A 25,446-nucleotide genomic window follows, 5' to 3' on the forward strand; every position below is an offset into this window, starting at 1 on the left:
TGCACGTTGTTTATTTTGAGTCCTGCCTCAAAAAATGACCTTTAACATATAACAAGAGCTTCAACTTGAGTTCAACTTTGAAATTATTTTAGTTTATCATATTACTTATTAGGATTTGGACACTGGAAAGTTCAGTACTGAAAAACAAATGTAGGGACTATGTAGAAGAAAGAAGAGAAAAAAAAACATAATTGTAATCTGAGGCCATGTGTGATCGTCATAACAAGGTGATCTATGGATTTGGTGTGTCTAACAGAGGTACCAAAGAAAGTTAAAAAAACACTCTCCCTTTGTGGTTAAGAACTAAAAGGCACTACAGTGCATTTGTTATCATAAATTTACAAGTGGGCTTGAAATATGATCATCGTGTGGTCAAGAAAAGCACATTACAACAAAACATAGTGTCGGTGTTTCCAAAAATATACAAAAATGTTAGATTATTCACCTGATATCTAAACACTGTGCCCCTCAGTTGCAGATCATGTGATGCCTGGAAAGCAAGTAGTTATGTAGGAACTATGGGCACAGGAATAACTCTATGAAAACAAGTTATACATTATGACACCTTTTTGAAAACTCGACCCTATCGCTACAAAGGGAATTCAATATTACAACATTCAAAGGTTTATTTTTGGTGGACACAATGGATACATGTGGGAATTTAACACTGTGGGACGGAATTTGTATTTGTGTGAGTTAAACATTGTGGGACTGTATGTCAGGGAAATGAAAGTTTGGGTTAGGGACCCTACTTTTTTCAACATTTTAAATTGTCCCTAAGTCTGCATGCAATTTCTTTCTATCAATATGTATGTATGTATGTATGTATGTATGTATGTATGTATGTATGTATGTATGTATGTAAGTGTGTGTGTGTATGCACGCATACATGTATGTATGTACGATTGTGTGTGTCTGTGTGCCTGTCTGTCTGTCTGTATGTATGTATGTTTGTTTGTATGCATGCATGCATGCACGCACGCACGCACGCACACACACATATATACATATATATAATCATGGCGTAACATAAATATATAGTTTAATGTATTTTCTTTCCTGAATATCCACATATGCACAAGCAAAGACAATTTCTTATGTTCTGTTGTCGTGTTTTGCTTTGATTTAGTAATAAATGTCTATTCTCTCTCTCTCTCTTTCTCTCTCATGGAAGTGATGCACATGGAATTATCATGTACATATAACTGTCTAATCCCTACCAACACAGAATGTCGTCATCGTCGGTTTGTCTCATTTTCATAGAGTGGTCGTATGGCCGTTTCATTATCACGTTCTCTAGTTGGATACTAGGTCTCCCGCACTATATAAACAACAGACCTAAAGTGGTAATATCGTTCAATTCAACTTAGGTTTTCAACGTGTAAAGACAGAAGAATAACAAAAGACCACACTTTCAGTAAGTGATTTACAGAAAGTGGTTCGAAACATCCAACAAGACCAATGGGGGAACTCAACACTGCTCCTGAGATAAAAGTGAAGATACACGTTATGTCTGTTAAAAAGGAGTTGAATTCCAAAATACCCCAATGTTAGAGAAAAAAGAATTACTTGTCCTACAAATGGTTAAACAAGGTCCCGAAGCAAAGTCACATTCAATGTTTTGGGTGTCAAGAGCAAGGACTTTAGCCCCAGACTGGGTACACACGACAGGACAGTGGCGGAAGTGAAAAGCGAGGAAAACAGATGACTACAGAAGAAGTAGCCAACGAATCCGATTCCCTCAAAAAAAAATTCCAGAAATTAGTTGACTACTTAAGCATAGTTCCGTTACGGATACCTGCTGCATATTATTCAAATGCATGTGCCTTAATGTCGTTATTGATCGCTAAACTTTATGTATGCAATATATTATAATTTTCATACATACTTATTATAAAACTACATTTAGACGTATATCACACTTGAAGCTACTTCATGATTTAAACTGTAGATCTTTTCTTTTCTTCAGATTTGATGTCGTACAACTAACTGTAAACTGACGCTGTAATTGTTTTCCACCATTGTTGAGTCGTTTCCAACTGTTTGTCAGTCGTGTTGTAACTCCTCATCTGCTTAAATTTTGTCCGGGAAGTCCAACGTATATTGCCGTATGTATTCATAGACAACAGTTATGTAAGAGCAGTAATAATCTCCATGGTGTACAAGTAAAGGATCATTTGGAAGAACGTGCATTATTTGTTGTAGATGCTCTATACTGTGTTATAGTGTTACTGGTTGGAGATCAATTCTCCCCACTTTTTCCTGTTGTTTTTTTTAATCATCCACTGCCGACATAAACTTGCTCCTTGGCAGTAGAATACATAAAAGCAGGGCCTTTAACAATATTTTTCCTCGTGTTTTTATATGTGAAGTCGGCAACATGAACGGTTACGTGGGGACCGTTAATTAACACGGTGTTGGTGATGAACTTTACGGGAGAGTCAGTACCAATTGTCGACACATGTTGAAAATTAATGATCTGCTCACACATGGTTATTAGATTATATTTACTCTTTCATTAAATGAAAATATAGTTATTCTGATTAATTAATATTTAATTTGTGTTCGTTTGTAATTCAAATTAATGTTCTTTACCTGTTACGAATTATGACAGGAATGCATGTAATTTTACTTATTCACAGGTTGAAAAAAACAGGATTTTTTTATAGCATTGTGTGACATGTAAAGTTTACAATAATATCTACTTCTCAGCAGTTTTAATAAATATCTCGAAATAATGAATTTTAAGGATTCGAATATATTTAATTTCACATATAATTATGTATGTAACATGCGTTTTTTCCTGCCAAGAATTCATTTGTTAACATTTCACAGTGAACAGCAGGTTAAGTAGTTGCATCATTATTGACACCAGTTTTGAGTAATTAGCTGGCTGTGTAATTATAAATAGTTATAACAATATTAACATGGAAACCATGAAAGTAAATACAAAATCAAAAACATGAGTTGAATAAAATTATTTTAATATTTTCATAATATCCTGGAGAAAATGTATAACAACAAAACACAAGTAAACCAATTATTATAAATTGTCATTATTGTATCATAAATAATTTATTACTGATTTTGTTATTGTCACTAATTAAAATCATTTTTAATTGTTCAAGCACAGGATGCTGATGAATTCTGTGTCATCTTATTTTGGAAAAAAAATATAAAAGCCACACAACATTAAAGAAACTATAAATTGTCATAATTGTAGCATAAAAATGCATTACTGATTTATTTATTAACACTAATATAACCATTCTTCATTGATCAGGCAGAGACTTCAGATGAATTCCATGTCATCTTTGCTAAGGTTACCCTCTTCATGAGCATATATTCCAGTATAGGACTGGTGATACCACTGCGGACACATGCCACACTGAACCCAGAATATATCCTGAGCTTCATCTTCAACATTCTCATCATCATACTCTTCCACTGGTGATTCAGAAGACTTACACACACCACATATATCTAAATCAGAGCTAGATTTCTTTTTCTTTCCTTCCAAACAATTTCTTGATTTATTCTTCTCTTTATTCTCTTTAAGCTGTGCTTGCGTCTCTAATCTAAAAAGGATGGAAGATTTTTCCACTAACAGATATGCATAAATGTGCAGTGATGTGACCGGATGTTGTGACAGATTGTTGGTAACTGTGTTGGCCTTTGATATCAATAACTTTTTGACTACTTTTTTCTTTTCCACTGAATCCTGTTTCATCTCAGTTGAAAATCTGATCTGGTTTGTTTATTCCTGATCTGTGTAGTATTTGTTCAAGAAGAGTGAAGTATTGATTCATCACATGCATGTTTGACATCTTGTTCCTGCCTCGGTCCTGTGGGTCAGTATCCTTCTCTGATAGTTCAGAATGTCTCTTAAAAAGTTTTGGAACCATTTGCCACTGGGACATTTTTTCATGTTAAATAGAAAATGGTACCAATTTTGCTTCATGATGGTAATTACATATTGCCTGGTAATTTTTCTGGTCAATGGAAAACCTTGTTTTGCTGAATACTTCATATAATTGACCATGGACAATTCTTCATTTGTTGTTAACACTGGACATCTACCAGGGGCCTTTTTTTGTACCTTCCCCTTGACATGGTCTTCTACAGTTTTTCTAAGGACATGGAATTCCTTAAATGCTTGTGAAATTGTCAGCCTCTTCTGCTTTACAGATGACACAGCAGATTGAAGTTCTTCCGTTCTATAACTCTTTAGCATTGCTAAAAAAATTGAGTCATTTATTTCTTGTCTTTACTGTTGTAGGTAACATTCACCAGAAAATGTTATTTTTCTTGACAGTTTTCTTGTTGCTTGTTTGATTTATTTGAGAAAAAAAATTATAATTTTTCTTTCTCATGAATTATTAAAATTGTGACAATGAAGTATAGTGAAGCACAAAAATGTAAAACATCTTAAAGTAAAATCCAATAAAACAATGCAGTGGAAAACACCTTCTGGATGCCTTAATATGCTGACTAAAGACTATTTGTCAGCTGACTAGTTTTTTTTATATAGCTGTTTCATATACATTTTAATAATCAAAAGAAAGATAAATTATTAAATTCCAATTATGAGGTTGGTTATTTTTTAATTGTCCAAAAATAGTAAGTATTTAATTGTAATAGTTTAGAAATTAATTGATATGGCCTGGAATAATTGGTATTTGCTTTCGTGTTGATAGTAATGGTGCACGCAGTTCCATAGAAGGGTAACAATTGATTTTCAGTGTAATATTTTCTAAAAGAGTTGTTTCCCCCATTTTGGGAGAAATAAAATAATCAAAGCTCCCTGGTTATTGGACCTTGACCTTTCTTTGCAAGTAAAATATGGAGTCTGGAGATGCCATGAATGGTAGTGGAATTGTGTTAACAAGATCTGATAATAAATTAAAGATGAATGCTGCAGCCATACTATTTGTTGAATTTTTGGGTAAGTATGAAAAAAAGAAAAACGCTTGCTTTATTGTGGAAATGTTGTAATTCTCATTTACAGCGTCTGCTACTAAAGCAGGAGCCTACATCAAGGTATGGTTTTATGATGTAGCTGTTGTTGACCTATGTATGCTAATTGTACCACGTGACTCCCCACCTCAGTAAATGGCAGCATAATGGGCTAAGGTGGGGATTTGTGTTAGTTTCTTTGCTTAATTGACTTACCTAATGCTTATTTTCTCTCAGACTTGTCAGCTTAAATCAATCTTCTTATTTTCTAAACAGGAACTGAAGCTTCGCGTGCAGTCACGAGTTATTATTACTATGGTGACAATTGGTACGCTGCGAGAATTGGTCTCAAACCAGTACAGTTTAGACCCTCAGCCCTCTATTCATTAATGAAAACTCGTAATATCCTTTGTAACAAGCCCCTGTGCTCTGTACTGTGGCCCAGAAAACATCTTAAACAAGCTTATTACGAGTCACGAACACATCCTATCAGATGCAGTGATCAGGGCTCCATATGAGTTGCATGTATATGCGAAAGTTAACACGTTGAAGTTGTTAACTAGTTTGATATGAATTCACTACATTCATGACAGTAGCAACAACACGAGGAAGATATATAGGATATATATAAATCTCCGAATTTGCTCTGACCCTAGCCACCCCATTTTTTATATTTGGACATTTATGTTGTGCTGCAGCTTCAGAGTCCATTGCTTGTTGAAAAGTTTGAATTCATCGACATCATGCAATGTAGGCATATGGTAGTCCTACAATGTAAGACCTTATCCTTGATACTTATGTTTTGGGCTTCATGGTCTTACTGCCTAAATGAGGGCAGTGTAGTATGTTTTGATGTCGATTGACATCATAATGAAAGTCAAATTTTCAGGAATATCTCACACGCTTGGCAGCCCATATCAGTGCTTTTCTACAAATTAATGTTATAATGTATTAGTCAGACTTTACTTCCTCTGATGTCTTTTTCCTAAGAAATTCTAATTCTTACACAAGCAAGTGGACCTTTTTCCAAGTTTAGTTGGCCTGCATGTCATTTGGCTGGAAAGTGATGGAAGCCTGGAATGCCAAAATCAGGCTATGTTAAAGTATTATTCTTTAACGAGTGGAATAAAAATATGTTATGCCCATTGGAACTATAAGCAACGTTTCGTTGAAGAAACATTCCCCCACATGAACCTACTTGAACGTACTTCGGCATACCTCGACTACCGTCACAGTTCAACAAATTCAAATGTTTGTCAACAGAACATGAAAATCTGTACATTTTGGTTGTGTCAGATTTTGATTCCACCAGGATAAAAACTGCACAGTAAGTATATTAATTACACATCAATTTGTGGAAGAGTGTCAGTATGGGCTGCCAAATGTGTGTGATATTCCTGAAACTTTGACTTCTCATTCCAATGTCAAATGACATTGGAACATGCTATACAAGGCTGTTATTTTGGCAGTAAGACGTAGCACTGAAACATAAATAACATGTGATACGTCTTATATTATAGGACTAGGCATAGGGTAGCTGTTTGCTAGCGGGCCTAGCAAACTCTTCATCAAGATAAACCTGCATGAAATCTATAGGAATATGACCTATTTTCTCTGAATTTGCGAGTATAGCATTCATTATGCCTTTAATCCGCTGACAGTGAGACAAAACTACAGCATTGATGAAATTTGACCTGGAACTCAGCATTTGCATTACTAGTCATATGACTACACAAATCTCACAGCCTACATGTCATTGATATGAGAGGTCCAATATTCACGTGATATCAGCAAAGTAAAGCATTTGACACCTCTTTGATAAACATCAATTAACACGGTTTTAATCCATATTATAAATCCTTATGCAATGTTTGGAATACTTTGCATGTTATCATATACTGTATTTAGAAATATATTTCTAACTTTATGTGAGCGTCCATGCTAATCGTCATAAAGTCAGCTGGTTTGTTTTGCTGGCATATACAGACCAGAGTCCACAAGCGACCTTGTAAAGTCCTGAAAGAAGAATTGCTCCCACACTGCCCTGAAAAGTCTTGATTTTCTTGCAAACTAAAGATATTGTTACATAGTTTCAGTTTTACAGATTTAAATAAAAAAGAAAATTTAAAAAAAACAATCTCTCAATTATTATTTGCCAAAATGAAATTTTCTAGCAAACTATTGGTCACTGCAGTTGTACATTTTCTTCTTCCAGTTGTATGAAGCATGGATGTAGCCATGATTTAAATTTGATTAATTCCTATCATTTGAAAATGGCTGGCTGCTGATTCCAGCTATGGTGGCACGATGATGAAAAGTTTGGATTATGAGATCTTTCTCAGATGGCTTTGCAAAGTGCAAATTATGTGAGAAGGATTTTGATTTATATTGAGTGGGAGAGTGCTTTGCAGTGACAGTTGATGATTCTGGCTTTGCATTGAAAGCAGAGACCCATGGAAAATTTACTTTATCACAGCCTCCGATAGTTTGAGGAAGGCGTTATGAACTATATTGCTAAACTTGGAGCACTTGAAAAAACAGCTTGATTACAGGCTACCATTTAAAGCTGTACCGATTAATCGGCCATACTCGTAATCTGGCCTATTATTAGAACAATCAGAATAATTGGTATCTGCAGAAATAATCGGTGCCGATGTAAACAAATTTCCAAAATATAAATTGAATCATAGCATTCATCTTGACATGGCTTGAATTTTAAATCAGAATTAAATAGTGGAAATTAAGGAATAAACATTTGATGTGGGGGTTAATTGAAAGATATATTCTTAAAAGTAAATACTTTTAACACACTTGCTATAAACTACCACTGATTGTCTGCACACAACAAATTATCAATACCATTCATGCACTCATCCCAATCACAGCAGACAACCAGCCAATGAGGTCTCGTGTGGCTGTTGAACTTCCAGTATACACATTAGCTGATAGCTAGGCAGGTTAGATAGCTAACGACTATGAAACTATGACTCACTATAATTAATCTGTTCTTTAGCCACTCCTGCAATGCAGCTAATCAATGAATAGCAGTCGCACATTAAAGCAGCTGGATGCTGACATACAAATATTATGCAGCATTGATATTGGCATGCCAGTGCCAGCGATGTTACCCCTGGATACCCCAGCTGCTGAGCTGCTTCAGCACACGACTTGCAGTTTAGTCTGGAATTACTTCATAGTAAATGCAGTTGATGAGTCCAAAGCAGATTGCATTCTTTGCAAAGCATGCATTTTCAGAGGTGGAAAGGATTCCAAAAACTATACGACATCAAATCTTGTCCAGCACTTGCGCTGTAAGCACATCATTGAACCTGGCCTGTTTCTGGCAGATAAAAAGGATGCTGCGCAGTTAACCTCAGCAGCTGCAGTAACTCCTCATGCTCTATTGATGCCTTGCTATTAGTTGGCACAAAGCTATTGCAGAGTTCATGGCAATAGATGTGCAACCAATTTCCGTTGTTGAAGACATTGGATTTTGACGTCTGATAGCCAAGGCAGAACCGCGCTATAAAATTCCAAGTCAGAATTACTTTTCCACATCTTTGATACCTGACATGCATAAGGCAATACAAAGCAAGGTGGGTGATTTAGTTTCTACCCAATCTGACCTTAGTTTGACCTCTGATGAGTGGTTAGACTTGTCCATTGGCATAGCCTTGTTGAGTCTTATTGCACACTGGCTGACAGAAGACTTTCAGTGGAAACAGGTGATTTTAGCAGCAATGCCTCTCGATGAATCACACACAGGAGAATATTTGGTGAGCAAACTGGACAAATTATGCGAGGAAACTCATATCCCTGTTCTTCTGCAAACATGGTTAAAGCAATGCATCTGGCTGAAATCGACAGCATCAGCTGTTTTGCACACATGCTGCAGCTCATTATCAGTGATGGCATTCTGTCTTAACGAGCTCTCAAAGATGCTTTGGCTATCTCATGATCCATAGTCAGCAAGTTCTGGTACTCCATCCTGGTATAATAGCAGCTTGAAGAGCAGTTGGGAAAATTTGGCGTAGCCCATAAGAAACTCATTCAGGATGTCCAGACACAGCAGAATTCTACATAAAATATGTTGGTTTCGTTATATGAACAAAAACAAGTCTTGGGGACTTACACTACTCTCTATGACCTGCCTAGCCTAACAGCCCAATAGTGTGGACACGTTAGGCCCATTCGCAGACATTACCAAAGAAGTAAGTGATAGCCAAACATCAGTATCTGTCATTCTTCCTATGCTGAAAATGCTCTGAATGTTGCTGGCTTGAGAGCATGAAGTGAGTCAAAGTATTCAGACAATGCGCCATGATATGTTGATGTCACTGAACACATGCTTTGCTGACATTGCCAGCAACAAGGAGCTTGTCTTGGCCACCATCTTGGATCCATGATTCAAACAATGCCTATTCAGTGAAGAATTACTTGTGACCAGATCCAAAGAATTCCTTAGAGCAGAATGCATCATAATTGCATCAGCTGACAAGTGGAGGAACCCCCGACCAAGAAGATAAAAACTGAAACTGAAAGAAACGCCACTGGACCATCAATGTCGCATCTCTGGGATTTGTTTTTTGTGGCCAGTAATGAACCTGTCCATACTGTCAACGAAACAAACCTTTGTGGATGAGGCTGTTGATGCAATGCTTGAATTGTGTCTGGCCAGCCCACTGTTGCCATGAGAAGAAGACATATACGACTGTTGGAACGCTCGCAGTTTCATTTCCCCTACTTGGCCAAATTAGCTAGACGCTATTTGTCTGCACGAGCTTCAAACGTTCCAAGCAAGCAGCTGTTTAGTGGTGCTGGCCAGATTTTTTGGGATATCATCATGGATTGTTACTTGGCGAGAAGGGAGAAATGTTACTGTTGCTTAAATACAACCCACCTCAACTAGACTTTCAGTATTAGCTGCAGCCAAAGTATAGTGATGTCTAACTTTAGTCTTAAAGCATGCATATTATTAATTTTAATTATTATTGGGCTATTGTTATTAACAATTTTTAGTCATTTATTGAAATCTAGTAATGGCAACCTGCGTTATTGAACATAAGTTAAAATACTAGCTTAATACATTTTCATTCATTTATATCTTGAATTGGCAAACCATAAGTTTTATCAGGTTAGTTTTAAAGTTTTTAAAGTTTTTTGTTTGTGTGATCGTTGTTTACTATAAATAGCAATGTACTTTTTATCGTGTTAACAATCCAACCTAAGTCAGTTTAATCCTGACTTTAGGGAACTGTTAGCTCCACTCAGTTCATGTATATCTTCCATTGCTGCGATATTATTGGCCTTCAAGGTCTCGACTGTTGTCAGGTAGATGTCTGTTAGTGTTTCCTATAGTAAATTTGTTATGGTCAGCGTACTGTCAGTAAGAAACTAAACTGGAAGCGAATCATGGGTAATTAAGATTGATGTTCCAGCCAAAATCTACTTGCGTCAGAATGTGCACAAGTCGAAATTTCTGTGCGTCAAAAATGGATAATTTTTAATTCTACGCATCAAAACATTAGGGTATGCTTCTATTGAAAACCTTGTATCTTGATCGTTTGCAGGGTCTGCATATGTGTTTTTTTTTCTCACAAAATGTACCATGCCTTAGCATTTATATGAGCCCTGAAGTCCAAAATATTTAGAGATGGGAGCTTAAGTACAGCTGAGGGGTTAGGGTTCATCTGCAATTTTGGTCATAGAAAAACATTATGGGATCAGAAGATATTTTTTGTTGACATTAAATATATAAAGTCTTTCATAACAGAATTTGTAATAAGAAATAGAAATGTTCAAAATATGATACATTCATCATGATGCATAATCATAATAGACTATGAATAAACTCAGCTATTTTGTCACTGAACTAATGGTTTCTCTGAGTAGGGAAAACAGAGTAATAACTAGTAGATTGATAATAATACACATTTGATCAGAAAAATATTCATTGATGCTTTTGTTGAAGAAATTTAATACTATTCGGCTTCTTTCTTTTCTTAACTTTAATTTATTTGTATCATGATAGAGCTCTTTAAAGTGCTACTGCATCAATTAGACCTATTCTGTATCACTGAGTCCACAATTGATTTGTAAATATTATTCGTTCACTGGTGGGTATTGATGAATAAATTAAAATTTCCATTGCAATACTGTCTAGATGTAAATAACTTTATTATAGTATTTTTATTATATTAACTTAAAATCCAAATAATGAGCATCTATTATAAATACATGTATGTATATTTTGTAAAAGATTCTGTACTGAAATGACTCCTTCAGATGTATATTATTTTATTTCTTAGTTTGCTAATACATGTAGTATACTCTAATTTGCAGCTGGAAGCTTGAAACATCTTGAAAACACTCAGCACCATGTGTGCTCTACCTGCACAGCCTCCCCCAAAACGGAAGGAGATTTACAAGTATGAGGCACCATGGACAGTGTATAGCATGAACTGGAGTATTCGACCCGACAAGAGGTTTCGTCTTGCCCTGGGAAGTTTTGTGGAGGAATACAACAATAAAGTAAGGAAGGACTTTTACAGATCATTGATCAGCATTGTGTGCAAGTGGAATTATTTTAAAAATGAGCTGTGACTGCAACAATTCATAAAATTTACTGTTGTTATTGAAACTGACTCTGGTCCTTTGAAGAAAAAAAAAGATATATTTTTTGATAAATGTGTATATATAAATTTTTTCTCAACTCTTCATTTGATATTGCAATTGAAAGTCTTATGAAAATATGTTTGAGAAAAGCCTCTGGTTAAAAGATCTATGCTAGTTGTATAATAAAACAAACACTAAGAACATGGCAGATAAATAGTGCAACTTTTAGAGACAAAACCAATTAATAAAACAAAATCATTAAAAATATTTAAATAAAGGATTTCTGTTTTAGTTCAGCCCAAATACTAACAACATGACAGAGAACAAATGTGTCAGTAACTGTTTGACTCTCTTGGACACAGCAATGTTTTAAAGTTTATGAAATTAAATTTTTCCATGGTAATGGAAAGATACATGTACTTGAAAATTTTCTTAAGTTACTGCCATTTTGAACCACGTTGTGCATATCCACAAGTTTCATTAGAAACTGGCCCAGCTAGGGTGCACACTACGAGTCAAATCTTGGTATTCAGTATATCCTACTGAAATAGAATTGCCATTATTTCAGTTTTTGAAAGTTTTAAACTTTAATTTATACTTTCGTTTTTCCATTATATGAATATAAGAAAGTGACTTGATGGGTGCACCCAGGTTGTGGAGTTTTTCAAAATATTGGCATATTATATATATGTGACACCATGCATACTGTTACTTCATAATACCTGTGTTTAGTGTTTTGGGGAGATATGTGAAAATTAAATTCCCACAAAATAAGAATTTATTTATAGTAATAAATTTGTAAAGATGAAATGTGGAGCAGAAATACTGATTTCTTCATTGCATAGTAAAAGGGATGATAAAATCTCTCCTTGCCCCTCCAAGAAATAAAGATATTGCTAAGTAACATCCACATGTGGTCCATCCCATTTATAATGCAAAGTAATGAACTTCATTTCTAATATACATGTAAGACTACTGTCTGATAGGGGCTACTTTTTTAAGGTCCAACAGAAAATCTTAAATTCGAAGTTTCATGTGTTGTATATGTATTTTAGCCCTTTGATCACATTCAAATTTCATGTTCAGATTGTATCCCTAGCAGAAATCCTAATCTGATGTAGCACACAGAGATTAACACATTGATGTAACATTCAAATTTCTCCATCAGGTTCAGATTGTATCCCTAGATGAGGAAACATCAGACTTCTCAGCCAAAAGCACATTTGATCACCCTTATCCTACCACCAAGATTATGTGGATTCCAGATGGGGTAAGTAAATACCAAGTTATAATTTAATATAATGAAACCGTGGCTCTAGATTTCTCCATGTAATACATTACCTGATCACATTACATTATGAGAACATATTGATTACATCTCATGTCCAACTAAAATATTTTCTCCTCAAAATGATCCTGCTATTCAAGAGTTACATGCACTACCAATTGATGGTTCAGTCATTCTAATGTCACAACCTGGTTTCCTTTCTAAGAACAGGTTGCCATCTTGAGGCAGCCACAAACAACTATTTGACTGATATGCCAGGAGAGGCAAAGCTGCAGGACTCCATATATACCCTCCAATGTTATGTGAGATGCACTGACAATATCCACATCAACTGTAAAAGACTAGTCCTACCCCTGTGTGCAGGAATGCAAGATATAACCTCACAAACACTGGCCATATGGCTAAAGGGAGTCACAAACACTGGCCACATGGCTAAAGGGAGTTTTAAAAAAATCAGCATACTCTGAACTCTCACAGGATTGTACCTACTAATGAAAATTTCAGCTCGATAAATACAAGTGACTTCCATGTACTGTACCTGGCTTTGAACATAATGTCTCGGTTCGAGAGCCAGTTGACTGCACAACCTTTGACCCAGACACGAATCTGCTACTTTCACTTTGCCTGGGAAACTTTTGATGTTGAGATAGTAGCCAAGTGTGGAATCCTACAGGGATCTCCTGTGCAGTGCATAAACAGGTCTCTTGTTGTGCTTAAGTAACATTAGAAGCTCATCTCATCAGTAGAACAATTGTGCTCCCACTGAGTATCATAGATAGAAGTCAGATGCTCAGCATTTCCTCCTCCTTATACCTATTTTCTCAGTGTAATGTGACCAGGTAATGTATTTGATGGAGAAATCAAATTTTTTTTAGCAAATTATGTTTCTCCAATAATACTTACCTGATCACATTTCAAATAATCCCTTCCACCCTTCCCCTTAATGCAAGCATCCTTAAGGGTTTCTCTAAAATAATAACACCCTGGTTTACATATGGCTGTAATGGTAGTTCTTCTAGTGGGTAGAAAGGGGAGTTAACTTAAAAGTTGCTTCCCTTTGTATATCTCTTGTTGGACAATTTTACTCTTTCCATTAGGGAGTGGTGGATTTGGAGGAAGCAGAGAGTTATTCTAATATAATGTGATGAGGTGTTTGTAAATATCATCGATTTTGAGGAGAAATTAGATGCAAAAGTAGTGCAGTTACTTTCTCTTTCTGCTTATTGCTGATGAACAAAATTCTCCATTGTGAATTCTCTGTCCAGGTTGTACCATTTGGCTAACTTTGCAAGGAAAAAGAACTTTTTTGAATAATGTGCTTATCATGCAAGGAGAAATAATTACATATAATTACATTTTATAATTTAACACTACAAAATTCTTTTTAAAATGGTGAATTCTAACAGTCATAATAACAATGAATATAGTCATTGGTAGTTAGGAGTTGTTTTAAATTATCATGAGTACTGGTAGTTTGTATGTGTTGCAGCCTTCTAGGATACCCATTGCTCTGCATATCTATCTATCTGTCTATCTATCTAATCTATCTAACTATCTAAAATTAATAATTTATCAATTAAAAAAAAAAAAAGAAGACATGGTTAGTGTGCAAGGTTGGGGATCCTACAGCTTGAGGTTGGGCTCTTGAAAGGGACTCCATAGTTTGCATAGTCAGTGGTCATCTAGATTTGTTGGGAGTTAAAATGGATATGTTGATGAGGATACATTTTGGAGCTTCCAAGTTCAGAGTTTAATAGACTTGATAAAGTGTCAGAGGCAGAAAAATCTGTACCCAGCAGTCTCTGAAAACTTAGTTTGTAGCTTTGAGCAAACAAGTTGATTAAAGTCACAGCCACATTGAGCAACTAAATTTGATGGTTATGGTTTAATACGTCTCATTTGAATGATGTAAAAGGAATTTGATTGGTCTGCCTACACGTCTGTTGTCTTTTTTGTTGTTGTGGGTGTTAATGTTTACGAAAGATTTATTACTTGTTTTACATAATCATTTATACATAAATGGACTCACTTCCTCCTGTCACTGAGCGGTTCAGGACTGGCTAAATACCAAATATTATGGTTAGGGTATTGCAAAACAAGTTATTTAAAGAAAAGACACCTGGAACAGGTATTTGCTATAATGTTTTCTTAGCATCCATTCTTTGACTGTCACATTATGAAAGTGTGGTTGTTTTCATACTCCCACACATCATGCAAAGCACCTTTATATTAATCCTTGATACAGCATATATGTGGGTATCTTCAGAAGGCAAATTACTCTTTCATAAGTCAGTGCAGGTATTCAGTTTATAATACTGTTAGTTCCTCTTTTTTAATTTTGTAACATTGCTAATTAAATCATTTGAAAATTTTTACAAAACTCATTGGTTGTACTTCTTCTGTTACTTAATTTTTGACCATAGAGTCTTAACAGAAGCAAAAGCTATTCATTCTGCAACATGCTCATTTTGACTTGGTGGTGGGTGGATCAGAGTAATGCATTTTATAGCAGTGCTTTGATTTTGGTCTTGACATTCAAGCCCTGTCCAGAGCTTTCGGAAACGCTTAATCACGTGTATTTGGACACCAGTTTTATTTATCTGCGGCAGAATTCAAAGACTTCCCAGTCCTGCATCAGCCACCTGTGCTGATATTTACAATGACAGAATTCAGTGGCTGAAAGACCCCTTGATGTACATGTTGCCATTAAAAGAGTACATAAAAATAACATGATGCAATAGCTGGGTGGCAAGTTCAAAGGCTTTGACTGGCAGCTGGGTGGGAAAATGTACTGATATATACAGTGATTGAATTCAGAGGCAGAAAGACCCAGAGATGTACATGTGATCATTTATAAGAGTACATCAAATAAACAACTTTAGCTTTTATTATTGTGTTCATTTCTGAATGTTATGGAATAAGCAGTGCACATGACCTCAGAATCAAGACATGTTGAGAATTAGACTAAATGCCATTCGCAAATTTGGATAAGTATTTTGGGGTTAAACAGCAAACTTACGAAGATTGTAACAAGATTCAGAAGAGTGCTAAAGTTGCTAGAATTGATAGTTCGGATGGGAGAGTAACTAAAAGTAAGAAAGTGTATGATGCCTAGCTTAGTGTTTGGAATATATCCTTACTTGGATTGACAAAATTCAGTCTCACTCTGATGAGCAAACAAGAGCTATGTCTGTGTTATAAAGAATGTAGAAATTGAACTCAATGGCAACTAATAGTTCTTCTAATTTTCATAGTTTTTTGGGAGGGCCAGGGTCATGCTACCGGGCAAAGAAGGGGACTAAGTCGCCTAAAAAATGTAAACTTCGCCTTCTGTCAGGAAAGCAAAAACGACTTCGCCGGTTACATTGACCGACCATACATTTTTAGATGCCATCTCGCCTTAGCCAGGTTAGTTATAGTGTTGTAGCGAAATGGATTTATCAAGACATCAGTAGCTAGGCCTATTTTTGATATAAATTACGTTGACAAACAAACTATTGCCCATTCACAAGCACGTGTTTTGATAGCTAATTGACCATTAACCCTTTCCCGAGTAAGGTAGCAACTATCACTGCCTTATTTCTGCATGCTATCCTTTGATGATAAAAACCTACAGACTTGTGTTTCAAAACTTTAACAATAGTGTGTAAATATGGTGATCTGGATATATATTAACTGCCTCTTTTACACTATTTCATCATAAAATTAGTTTGAAACTCTAATTAAACCAGTTGGTCTAATGGGAAATAATGGTGGACATCGCTAAGACTGGGATGTACCAGTTTATTAGATTCAGAAAATATACAATTCATTGAAAGCAAAGCCTAGGTATTATTTTATTAAAGATTTGACTTTAAAATGCAAATTATGTAAACCTCTCCTTCTAAAATAGATGCACTCACATCTGTGTTGATTCTGTAAGAAAGAACGGCTTAATTCATATACCAACTAGAAAGGAGACATGTCTGTAATTTTATGCATTTTAGTGTGTTATGTATGAATACTTACAGTCATCTTTCATCGGCAATGAAGAAATGAGGATGAACAGTGTGATCTGAAGACACATGTGCATGTACATGGTACAGGGGTTGTTTCAGACACGTTTAGAAATCTTTGAAAGTGCCATAATTGTGATTTTTTAGAAACTATAAATAAAGAATTTTAAAAAAATGTATTAAGGGGAGTTGTTTAAGCATTTTTACTAACTTGAAATCACAGTAATATAATCTGGTTATTCAGTTGAAATATGTTAGAATGTAGTTTCTTTTATTCTCTTTTAGAGTCATGTGTCCAAAATAACTCAGAAAATTGTCTACTTGAAAATAAAGTATTGCTTAAATCCAAAGTTAAATGCAAATATAAATACTTGGAAATAAAGGGCTTAATTCAAATAAGAGAACATATAAGTGTTTTTTGCTTTGCGTCCACTTCTCCTTGTTGAGCTCTCACTTCTCCCTGTTCTGTCCAGAAGGAGAAGTCACTTCTCTCTAAAATTCAAGCCTAGCTTGATCCCTGGGGGGGGGACTGCAACTTTTGCTGGTGGGACTCCTATTTTTACCAAAAATGGGAGTCACAGATTCCTAGTTTGAAAAGCCTAATGAACCTTTGCTGTCGTTTTTGTTACATATAAAGAGCAAATCATAATTTATAGATGTTCTTGAAACTGGTTCTTTTATATTGATAGAGTTCCTTTGTGCTGCAAGAGCATATGGGAAAATTGTTGAGTCATAAAATTGTAAAAGTCGTGATCTTGTTTACGTTAGATATTGTTAATATCATTTATTGATGCACAAAAACACTGAATAATTTTAATAGATATTTAGCAACTTGGATTTACTGTTGATTATCATTTTCTGTAGAATCATTAAGGAATTTGTAATTGGACAACCAGAAGATATTATAGGGCAACCACAGTTGACTGGTTTGCATCCATCCTGTTTGAAAATCTTCTACCCATGAGGGACATTCAAGGGATGTAGAATGCCTAGATCAATTGAAGAGAAGGGGAAAATGTGATCCTTGCGGGTGGTGGCCCCTTTGGGAAGATGGACTGTATATTTCTTTTTCTTGTTTTTTTTTCAGAAAGGTGTTTATCCTGACCTACTGGCCACAAGTGGAGATTATCTTAGAGTCTGGAGGGTTGGGGACACCGAAACACGCCTAGAATGTCTTCTTAATAATGTAAGCTTTGTTTTCTTAGTAATTCCTCATTCACTGGATGTAAATATCCCAAGATTTATCATTAGCATGAGAAATCAACTATATTATTCGCAGGCTAGACAGATGATTAGGCTTCATTTGTGCAATTAATGGTACCTTGTACTGACAAAGATTGTAAACATCGATACAAGGCCAGATTTTATTGGTACAAATGCTAATAAACTGACCTCATCAAACATGGTTAATTAGTTGCCAGAAGGTAGAGAACGTTATGTTGTTACCAACACTTTGAAATAGAAAATGAAGTAAATGAGTTTATGACCTTTACAGGAGCTGCATTTATAATTGACAATGAAACAAGTCAGCACCATGGGAATAGTGTAATCCCATTCTGATTTTGCTACTGTCAGTGACCAAATGAATCCATGCACAATAACAAGTTTGGTTCAGGGTTCATGTATAAATTAAAAAGTTACATGAATTTTACATGTACCCCAGTGCCCCAGGTGGCAGATTGCCTTTACAGATCACTGCCATCTCTTCTATCCATGTGTCTTCAAGTCTCAGGCTCAGCTGTTGTATGTGAAAAGCTTGCAAGTATCTTCATGTGGGTTAGTGGTTTTTCCTGGGTTCTTTTCCACCAGATATACTGGCTGCCGTGTATAGCCTATAATGGGCTGACTAATCATGTTTACCCGAAGAATATGCACCATGGGAACAACTTAGTTTAAGTGGTTTGAGGTAAGTGAAAGTTTTCAGCTTAACCATGGCTTACAGGACACACCACTTATGGTTATCAAAAAATAAAAATCAGCACAAATAAAAAATAAAACTGGTCCCTCAGCCGTTGAACAGGTGGATATTGATTTGTTTTGGACAAGAAGAAATAAAAGCACAACTGGTGTACAAACGGAATAATTTATTACAGATAATTCAGTGCAAAAGGACAGAAACAAAACGATGGGTACTTAAATTTATATTGTATAGCACACCTGCAATTAGGCACAACCAGAAGGAGAATCATCTTTTCTCTTTGATGACTTCAAACGGTATTTGTAACCGCCTGAAGCCATCAAAGAGATAGGCCAACTCTCCTCCAGTGCTGTATTGTTGCAGTCTGTCACTAACTGGCTGTATATGACTACGTGCAGGTGCATGAAAGAATGAAATTTAAAGTACCCATCTTTTTGCTTCTTGACATTTGCATTGAATCACAGGGGTTTTATGTAATATATATATATATATATTTATTACCTTATGCCATTAGTCCTTGACCTATTTATGAATTGACATTGATGTTACTGCTGCCATGGCCATGATTGTGCTACCTTATTATGCAGGTGAACTCACTGACTGGAATGCTCTCCACTAATTGGTCAACTGAAAATGAGGTTATGAGAGTCATATTACATTATTTTCGGTCAGCCAGTGAGAAAGTAGTATTCCATTCAGCATGTTACACTAGCAAATTAAGCAGGTGCAATCATAGCCATGTCCAGGTGGTAATGTTGGAAAATGGCATAGCATTTCTTAAAGGTGGGATTGAGTTAAACTTGATAAAGGCCTAAAAAAAAATCAAATCTCTGAGCTAAACATCCGTGCTAAAGTTATTGCTCCACAGGAAATTAAGCCTGAGATATTGATGTGAGTTCTTGAATAGGTCACTGAAGAAATAGGAAATATATCCTTCCTTGTATTATTATATATAGTACATATATAATTTATAGGTAAATTGTAAGTAGTTGCAGGAGCCCCATATCAAAATCTGCAGGGATATCACTACAGTTGTAACAAATGAAAAGAAGTTGGTTTATGACCGACTTTCATGTTGAGATAGTTTCACAACATAAAACACATTCACAGCTTATCAGTTCACAAATACCAACAGACTCCTGTTTTATCTGGAACTGGGGCATATTTTATTGATAAAAACGGGGTTATCCTGGTGTAATGGAATCTCTGCTGGATAAATCAGTTCTGTTCTATTGTAATACAGTATGATGTGCATCCTGTGATGCAGTTTAGACATCTATAAACATTTTATCATTGCTCACCTTTACAGATAACTGACATCTCACCTCTGTCTGCATGGGTTCAAGTCTCAGGCTGCCATCATGGCTATGTGAGAAGCTAGCCTGTAGCTTCCCGTGTGTCACTGGTTAAGCCCACAACAGTTTTTATCTTTAGGAAACATTTTACAGAATTTTAACATTTATATATTTTATATTTTATCTTCTTGTACATCATTTTTACATGTATTTGAAAGGTTTACCTTCTTAAAAGTATTTGCAATTCAGTTTTACTTTTCTCAAACTTCACCTTTAGTTGGCACAATGTAGTTGTAGTTACTGTTGTGTTAAGTTGGCCTAAAATGCTACTTTATAAAATGCATACATTCGTGTGACCAAATGACAAACCAAAATGTCTCCCAAATGTCCATTATAGCATAGTAGAAGGGCCCCGAGTGGTCTAAAGCGCTTTCCGTTATGGATCACTGCCATCTCACCTCTGTCTGCATGGGTTCGAGTCTCGGGCTTGGCCAATGTGGTTATGTGAGAAAGCTTGCCGGTAGCTTCTCATGGGTTGGTGGTTCTTTCCGGGGTTTTCCCGGGTTCTTCCTCCACCATTAATACTGGCCACCATGTATAGCCTATCTTGTGCTGAAAAATGGCATTAAACCCTATAACAACAACAATAGCATAGTGGAACAATATCTCTTAAACTTAGAGCCTTGACATTTTTTACACACAAGTAGATGACCTAATTAGCTTTTCTTATTTAAAAAAAAACTATTTGTAATGAATTTATTCCCATTGTGGCTTATAATTCTGTAAGTTATGCCTGCATCCATTTCAGTGTAATTGCACAAGAACTGTTCAACATAGAGCCACAAAATTTTGGGCTCTCATGATTTCAAGTTTTTCAGTTTTGCCCAGGGTCTGATTCAGCATCATCATACAAAAGTTTATTAAATGTAGAGTCATAAAATTTACACAGATTTTGATGGTCATATATTGATGACCTGATTAGATTTTTACATGTATGGTACTATTTGTAATGAAGTGTTAGTCTTTTTATGGCTTTGAATTCTTCAGGCTAGCCCTGAATCTAATTCTGCAAGATTCAACAAAACCATGAAATTTTACACATCCTATGATGGTAGATGACCTGATTACACTGTCACATGTATAGCGGGTTTTTTGTTCAGTTAGGCACCAGGTGGCCAAGTGGTCTAAAGCTGCACTTGTCTTTACCATTGACTGCCATCTCTCATCTGTCTGCATGGGTTCGAGAGTCATGCTTGGTCAATGTGGGTATGTGAGAAATCTTGCCAATAGCTTCCCGTGGGTTGCCAGTTCATTCTGTGATTTTCCCTGGTTCTGACTCCACCATTTATTCCAGCCTGAGCATGTCGGCTTATGTTTGTATGTCAGTATTTTCTGTTCCCAGCTGTGTTCAGTCATGGAGTAAATTAAGACTAGTGTTTTGCATTGACTAGTTTCAGTGCACATATACTGACTTTAATTTTTTTGGGACAAATTTCCATATGTTAATCATTATAGAGCAGATAAGTGCATAAATATTGTTGAGGCAATTTAACTAACATGTAAGAAAACTTAGGTTTTCTTTTCATCTCTTTAGGATCAAGATTGTCAAGCTTTGTCAAATGTATTGATTTGCTGAAATTGTTGCTCACAAGTTTTTCATCATTAATATTGCTAATAATAACAGTTTTCAAAAATCAAAACTGTAATTATAACACAACATTACTAAGAGTTAAGTTTATGTGTGGTTTGATTAGAAACAACAAATCTGTGTTCTCCGTCAGTGGAATATACATTACAATTAAACTTTATTTATCCATCCTTGATAATTAGGTTATCCAGACCACATTTATGTCCACTTGGAAAGGTAGGCTAATCTAAGGTCATTCATCACAATTCTTGTTATCTGAATGTTTTTCTCTGTCGCCGAGTTTTTCACATAGCCTGTAACGTGTATATATTCCTATCCAAACAATTCCCATTTCCTGTAGCAATTTGTTTCAAGGTCCACTTCATTCTTTTTTCAGTTTTCATATATATATAAACTTGCTACCATTACTGCTTTATAATCCTGACGAGTTGCAGTGAATCCTGTCTTAGTGGACACATCTACAAATAAGGGACACTTGTTAATGACAGATAACACGTACCTACCGTATGTACTAACTTGTAACAGTTGAGTTTAGCTACAGACTGCACAGATCCAGGTCTACCATCACAAATTGCTGAGGCAGATCTGGTTCTGTGCAGTTTGCAAGGAGTATTAAATACAAGAAATATAGACCTTGATCTGCCAATGTATTATATGGCAGCAGATCAGGGTCTTTGTTGTTTGTAGTTGGACTTTTATGTAATATATGATAATCCCGTTTCTTAGTTTCTTTACAGTTTTCTGTATAAAGGATGACTGTTCACATATGATATGTTCGGTCATTTGATTGTCTTCTGTAGACAGTTTTCACGATATACAAATAATTAAACAAAATTCCTAATGTTTTAAATTTAGGCTGATCATCTTTGTAACTTCTCTCATACAGAACAAGAATTCTGATTTCTGTGCTCCTTTGACATCATTTGACTGGAATGAAGTGGATCCAAATTTGCTTGGAACATCGAGTATAGACACTACTTGCACAATATGGGGACTGGAGGTAAGTGAGTGTGCTGCTAGTAGACAAAATGAAAAAGAACAAAATAAGGTATATCACTTCAAACATTGACACTGCTAGTTGAGAATGGGGGACTGGAGGTAAATCAGTGCACTGCTCATTGAACAAGGACCAGCACTTACTATGGGGAGTGATGGTAAGTGAGTGTGCTGCTGGTAGAAAAAAAAATGGCACTTCAAGTATAGACACAACTTGCACACTGTTGGGCCTGAGGTAAGGGAGTGTGCTGCTGGTAGAAAAAGGAATGGCACTTCAAGTATAGACACAACTTGCACACTGTTGGGCCTGAGGTAAGGGAGTGTGCTGCTGGTAGAAAAAGGAATGGCACTTCAAGTATAGACACAACTTGCACACTGTTAGGCCTGAGGTAGGGAAGTGTGCTGCTGGTAGAAAAAAGAATGGCACTTAAAGTATAGACACAACTTGCACACTGTTGGGCCTGAGGTAAGGAAGTGTGCTGCTGGTAGAAAAAAGAATGGCACTTCAAGTATAGACACAGCTTGCACACTGTTGGGCCTGAGGTAAGAGAGTGTGCTGCTGGTAGAAAAAAGAATGGCACTTCAAGTATAGACACAACTTGCACACTGTTAGGCCTGAGGTAAGGGAGTGTGCTGCTGGTAGAAAAAAGAATGGCACTTCAAGTATAGACACAACTTGCACACTGTTAGGCCTGAGGTAAGGAAGTGTGGTGCTGGTAGAAAAAGGAATGGTACTTGAAGCATTGATACTACTTGCACACTGTGGAGACTGAAGGTAAGTGAGTGTGCTGCTGGTAGAAAAAAGAATGGCATTTCAAGTATAGACACATCTTGTACATTATTGGGACTGGACGTAAGCAGATGTGTTGCTGGCAGGACAAGGTATTTCACTTTAAGCATAGACACTACTTGTACATAATGGGGTACTGGAGGTAGGTGAGTGTACTGTTCTTTGAACAAGAAAAGGATTGTTAGTTCAAGTATAGGCCCTACTTGAACACTTTAGAGTCAAGGTGAGTGTACTGCTAGCAGAAAAAGGAATGGGACTTGAAATCTGGACACTACTTGCACAGAATGGGGCCTGGAGGCAAATGAGTGTGCTACTGGAAGAACAAGGAATGGGACTCCAGGTATAGATGCTACTTGCACAATTTTCATACTGGAGGTAGGTGACTGCCATTGGTAGAAAAAGGAAGCTTGCGCTAAGTTTATCACATTTGTAGGTGTGTCTTCAATGTTGTGTTTGTTTATAGAGGTAAGGATAGGCGAACTATCAATATAGAGGCATTTTTTTTCAGACAGTTGTGTGATTCCATTAAAACAGTAATTTTTTGGCTTCAATTTTGTCTGTTAAACAGATTTAAAAAAACAACATTATATATAGGGTGAAATAAAGATACAGTATTTTATCTACAAATGGGTTTATTTGACTGATCAAGGCCAAGAACAGTGAGTCAAAATCCAAACCTATAAGTCCTATTCAAGCCAGTGATCACTCTTCAGTAGTTTTTTTAAAATAATTACATTGTTTAAATACACAACGAAAATATTAGTTATATAATGTGACTAAAGCCAATAAGGCAATTCCCTTGTCAGAAGCATCTGAACATTTTATATTTGTTAAATATTTTGGTGATGGTTTCATGTCATCAGAAACAATCTGAGCATATATGACAAGGCATTTATTGTTGGCTATGTCATTGCTTTCATCTGCCTTTGCTGTCAGTTATGGCAAATTTTGCAGGTCTTCACTTTCACATTCTTCACTCGACTTAACTTCTTTTTGAAAACGGAGCCAGCTCTATGTTTTCAACCTTTGCTGCACAGAATTATGTTTTATCTTATGAGTAACCGTTACCTCATCTTTGGATGATAAAGACTCCACTTGTTCGATAGTATTACCAGGATCTTGAGTTCAAGATTGCTGCTATAGCTTAACCAGCTTGAACAAGCTGTTCCGTTTTTTTGTGCCATTTTCATGATATATGTGCTTGTTGCCTGTTTTTGTCTACGTTATTGTGTTCATCATGTATTGGTTGTTCGGTTTGCATGTGTTTCTTCATCTCCTTGTTTTGGAAATGAGAACAATTAGACTTTTTCTCAGCTGTCTTGCTCCACTGCTACAACTTCCTTTGTTGTTGAACAAACCGCCATCACGTCATACTCGCCAGTCAACCCGTTTATGCTATGACGGACCCTCATTAATTGCTTTTAATGACCACTCCTTGGCTCTCCACACTACATTGTGCTCTAGACTAAACGAACTGGGACTAATTCATCATTACTTAAATGTAAACAGAAGTGAAAAAAGAAACGTTTCAAATCTGGCCGGCGAAGAACCAGAAGAAGAGTTTTAGTTATCTCCCTTATGCCCTTTCTGGCTCAACAATTTACAAATTTGACCATTAATTTAGATAACCTAATTCAAATCCCTATTAAATCATCAACCTTTGTGTCAACTATCCAAGAGATACCTCTGCGTATTGCATTATTCAATGCCCAATCAGTAGGACCACCGGAATAGCACACAGAAATAGTTAATTTTATCAACTATCAGAATATCGACATCTTTTTCCTGACAGAAACATGGCTAAAAACATCAGGCAATGAGCCCAAGTGCGCGGATCTAGCACCCATTGGTTACTCCATCAAGTCGTTCCCCCGCCACTCTCGCAGAGGCAGAATTGCTGTCATCACAAAGAACTCCATGATCAAACGTCTTAACCACACCACAA

At 36.1% G+C, this 25,446-nt stretch overlaps 1 protein-coding gene across 3 annotated transcripts in view; it reads left to right on the forward strand.

The window, feature by feature from the left end:
* Positions 1 to 1,950: 1,950 nt before the first annotated feature.
* The window catches only part of LOC149785641 (DDB1- and CUL4-associated factor 7), a 41,024-nt gene continuing 17,528 nt past the window's right edge, over positions 1,951 to 25,446 (forward strand). The window contains exons 1-5 of one of the 3 annotated variants that reach the window (XM_089979469.1): positions 1,951 to 2,108; positions 11,299 to 11,487; positions 12,740 to 12,841; positions 17,942 to 18,040; positions 22,602 to 22,715. In XM_089979469.1, the coding sequence (XP_089835595.1) occupies positions 11,335 to 11,487; positions 12,740 to 12,841; positions 17,942 to 18,040; positions 22,602 to 22,715 (468 nt within the window). In that variant the 5' untranslated portion in view covers positions 1,951 to 2,108; positions 11,299 to 11,334. Of the gene's footprint in view, positions 2,109 to 3,310; positions 3,451 to 11,298; positions 11,488 to 12,739; positions 12,842 to 17,941; positions 18,041 to 22,601; positions 22,716 to 25,446 lie in introns of those variants that run through there. The other 2 variants (XM_089979472.1, XM_089979470.1) reach the window with 2 other exon arrangements.

This window comes from Sinohyriopsis cumingii, chromosome 13, assembly GCF_028554795.1.
Source record: "Sinohyriopsis cumingii isolate HCF-2022 chromosome 13, ASM2855479v2, whole genome shotgun sequence".
Lineage (NCBI taxonomy): Eukaryota > Metazoa > Mollusca > Bivalvia > Unionida > Unionidae > Sinohyriopsis > Sinohyriopsis cumingii.